At 43.3% G+C, this 2805-nt stretch overlaps 1 protein-coding gene across 1 annotated transcript in view; it reads left to right on the top strand.

Annotated features, from left to right (window-relative positions):
* The window catches only part of LOC308292852 (oxidation resistance protein 1-like), a gene marked incomplete at both ends in the record, with an annotated part of 17514 nt that extends 15520 nt beyond the window's left edge, over positions 1 to 1994 (top strand). The window contains 2 exons of the mRNA XM_080735276.1: positions 1231 to 1307; positions 1859 to 1994. Coding sequence (XP_080591402.1) covers positions 1231 to 1307; positions 1859 to 1994 — 213 coding nt within the window. The remainder of the gene's footprint in view (positions 1 to 1230; positions 1308 to 1858) is intronic.
* Between the last annotated feature and the right edge of the window lie 811 nt (positions 1995 to 2805).

Below are 2805 nucleotides of genomic sequence, written 5' to 3' on the forward strand. Positions count from 1 at the left end.
CAGGATACAGTGAGACCTACACAGGTCCTGTCAGGATACAGTGAGACCTACACAGGTCCTGTCAGGATATAGTGAGACCTACACAGGTCCTGTCAGGATACAGTGAGACCTACACAGGTCCTGTCAGGATACAGTGAGGCCTACACAGGTTGAGGTGAGACCTACACACATTGAGATGAGACCTACACACATTGAGATGAGACCTACACAGGTTGACTTGAGACCTACACAAGTCCTGTCAGGCTAAGGTGAGACCTACACAGTTTGAGGTGAGGGCTTACACAGATTAAGGTGATACCTACATGTGCTGCAGATTCAGCTTGATCATAGATTTCATAGATAGATCAATAGACAGCACTACCATGTTGGATTCATGTTAATGTGGATTTTCGGTTATTTAAACACTTAAATCATCAACACTTAGTCAACTTGACCTTTCACGCTGTACTTGGTCTGTTTTTTTCCCCTCAACACCAAACCTCTTTGCCAAAAAATACAAGCTCACAACACCTCGCGCTGTGAGCTTGTAGATCTGCTATTTTTGGCTATAGTTCTCCTCAGAATAGACCTGCTAGGGTTCAAGTGGTTAATGTAAAAAAATGGTTCCTATCCCCCATGTAGTAACTCTGAGTCCTGGGCCCCCCTGTTGAGGACCCCTGTGATACTGTATAAATAGCATAAAGTATGCAGTAGCGGGTACAGGAGCAGTAACCAGTAGTGTTTAGCAAGTGTCTCAGTGTGTGACACATTTTTAGTTTTGAATTAATACCAGTAAGACTCCCTAATCGGGAGATAAGCGACCGTCAGGTCACAGCGTGATTTTAGGCCAAAATGTGTTGGAGCAGTGTCCAAAAAATGTGCGTAATGGTGGCGCTATATGGGACAGATCCATGTTGATGAGATGAGTGTAGACATACCGATTTGCGTGATTTTAGGGCAAAATCTGTAGGAGTAGTGTCCAAAAATGTGTTTTAAAAAATCGGCCTGAAGGCGGCGCTAAATGGGACAGATCCATGTTGATGACATGATTGTAAACTAAGTGTGTACCGATTTGCGTGATTTTATGGCAAAATTTGTAGGAGCAGTGTCCAAAAATGTGTTTGAAAAAATCGGCCTGATGGTTACGTTTTATGCTATGTGTTATTTGATGTGTGCATGTGTGCGCGCGCGCGCGCGCGCGCGCGTGTGTGTGTGTGTGTGTGTGTGTGTGTGTGTGTGTGTGTGTTGCAGGTGTTTAAGTGGACAGGAGACAACATGTTTTTCCTAAAAGGAGACATGGACTCACTGACCTTTGGAGGAGGAGGAGGGTGAGACACACTCTACCGTACTTTACCGTACTTCTGCCGCCCATGTCTGTCTGTCTGTCTATCTATCTCAGGGGTTCCCAAACTTTTTTTGTCTCCGAGGCACCCCTACATTATAATTTTCACTCCCAGCACCATATACAGTATTTATAGCATATCATCGTTGTCAGGTGGAAACCTTGTCCAAAACTTTTGTACTTTTGTATTTTTTATATGATAGGTGAACTACCCGTGTTTGACTTGATAGTCTGGTGTGTTTGTCTTGTTGATGTCTGTGATGTCCTGTCTTTCAAAAAATCATAATAAAAATTAATAAAAAAAAAAAAAGAACTGACTGAAAATAACTTTGTACTTCAAGTTTAAAATGATACTAAATATTTTTTCACGTGTCCAAATAAATTCCAAATATTATCAAATGATCTCGCGGCACCCCTGGACTGCCGTCGCGGCACCCCAGGGTGCCCCGTCACCCACTTTGGAAACCCCTGGTGTATCTGACAGCCCCTCTCTCTCTCTCTCTCTCTCTCTCTCTCTCTCTCTCTCTCTCTCTGCAGAGGTGAGTCTGCTCTGTGGCTGGACGGGGACTTGTACCACGGACGCTCCAATCCCTGCAAGACCTTCGGAAACCCCTGTCTGTCCACCAAGGAGGACTTTGTCCTGCAGGACATCGAGGTCTGGAGCTTCCAGTAGGTTCACCTCCGACCAGGCTGGTCTGGTCTGTCTGAACAACGTCATGAAGACAGAACAGAAACCCTAATGAAATGTTCTCAACCAGACTTTGAAAGGTACCGGGGCAGGGCAGGAATTTCAGGGACGGATGGAATTCTCAAGACGGAATTTTCATGACGGCCATGGCCGTCGTTGCCCCTCAGTTTGGCCTTGTGTTACCCTAAAAAAAAGAAAAATGGCGTGCCCTGAGGCCACAGTGGCCTTAATGACCCAGCTGACTGTAGCCCTTTCTCCTCTGTCTCTTTCTTGTCAATATACAGACCAGGGGTTCCCAAACTTTTTTGGCTCAGGGCATCCCTATAAATATATATTGTTTCATCCGAGGCACCACTACATCATATTCATAATTTTTCACTCCCAGCACCTTATATTTACGGCATATTTTAGTGATTATGTTGCGAGCCAACTTTTAAATAATAGCCATTTTGGTTAGAACTGTCTGAAAATAATGTTAAAGTTTAAAATTATACTAAATTATTTGAGTGAACAAATGAATTCCAACTCAAATTATCTCGCAGCACCCACTTTGAAAACCCCTGAAACCAGTCTCTTTCTTGACACCAGTGTCTTTTGCTGAGATTCTGAATTATTTAAACCAATCCAGTAACTTTGATTGGTGCAAGGCTGAGCATTAATCAGATTGTAAATACCATAATTTATTTATGTCACTGCAGATAGGCTACACATTACATTTAAAGGGGCTACACCATGCATATCAAAAATTCATACATCGGGCAGACAAACAAACAAACAAAAAACTTCTTGACACGTA

The sequence above is a fragment of the Nannobrachium achirus genome (genome assembly GCF_963921795.1).
Source record: "Nannobrachium achirus genome assembly, chromosome: 10".
Classification (NCBI taxonomy): domain Eukaryota; kingdom Metazoa; phylum Chordata; class Actinopteri; order Myctophiformes; family Myctophidae; genus Nannobrachium; species Nannobrachium achirus.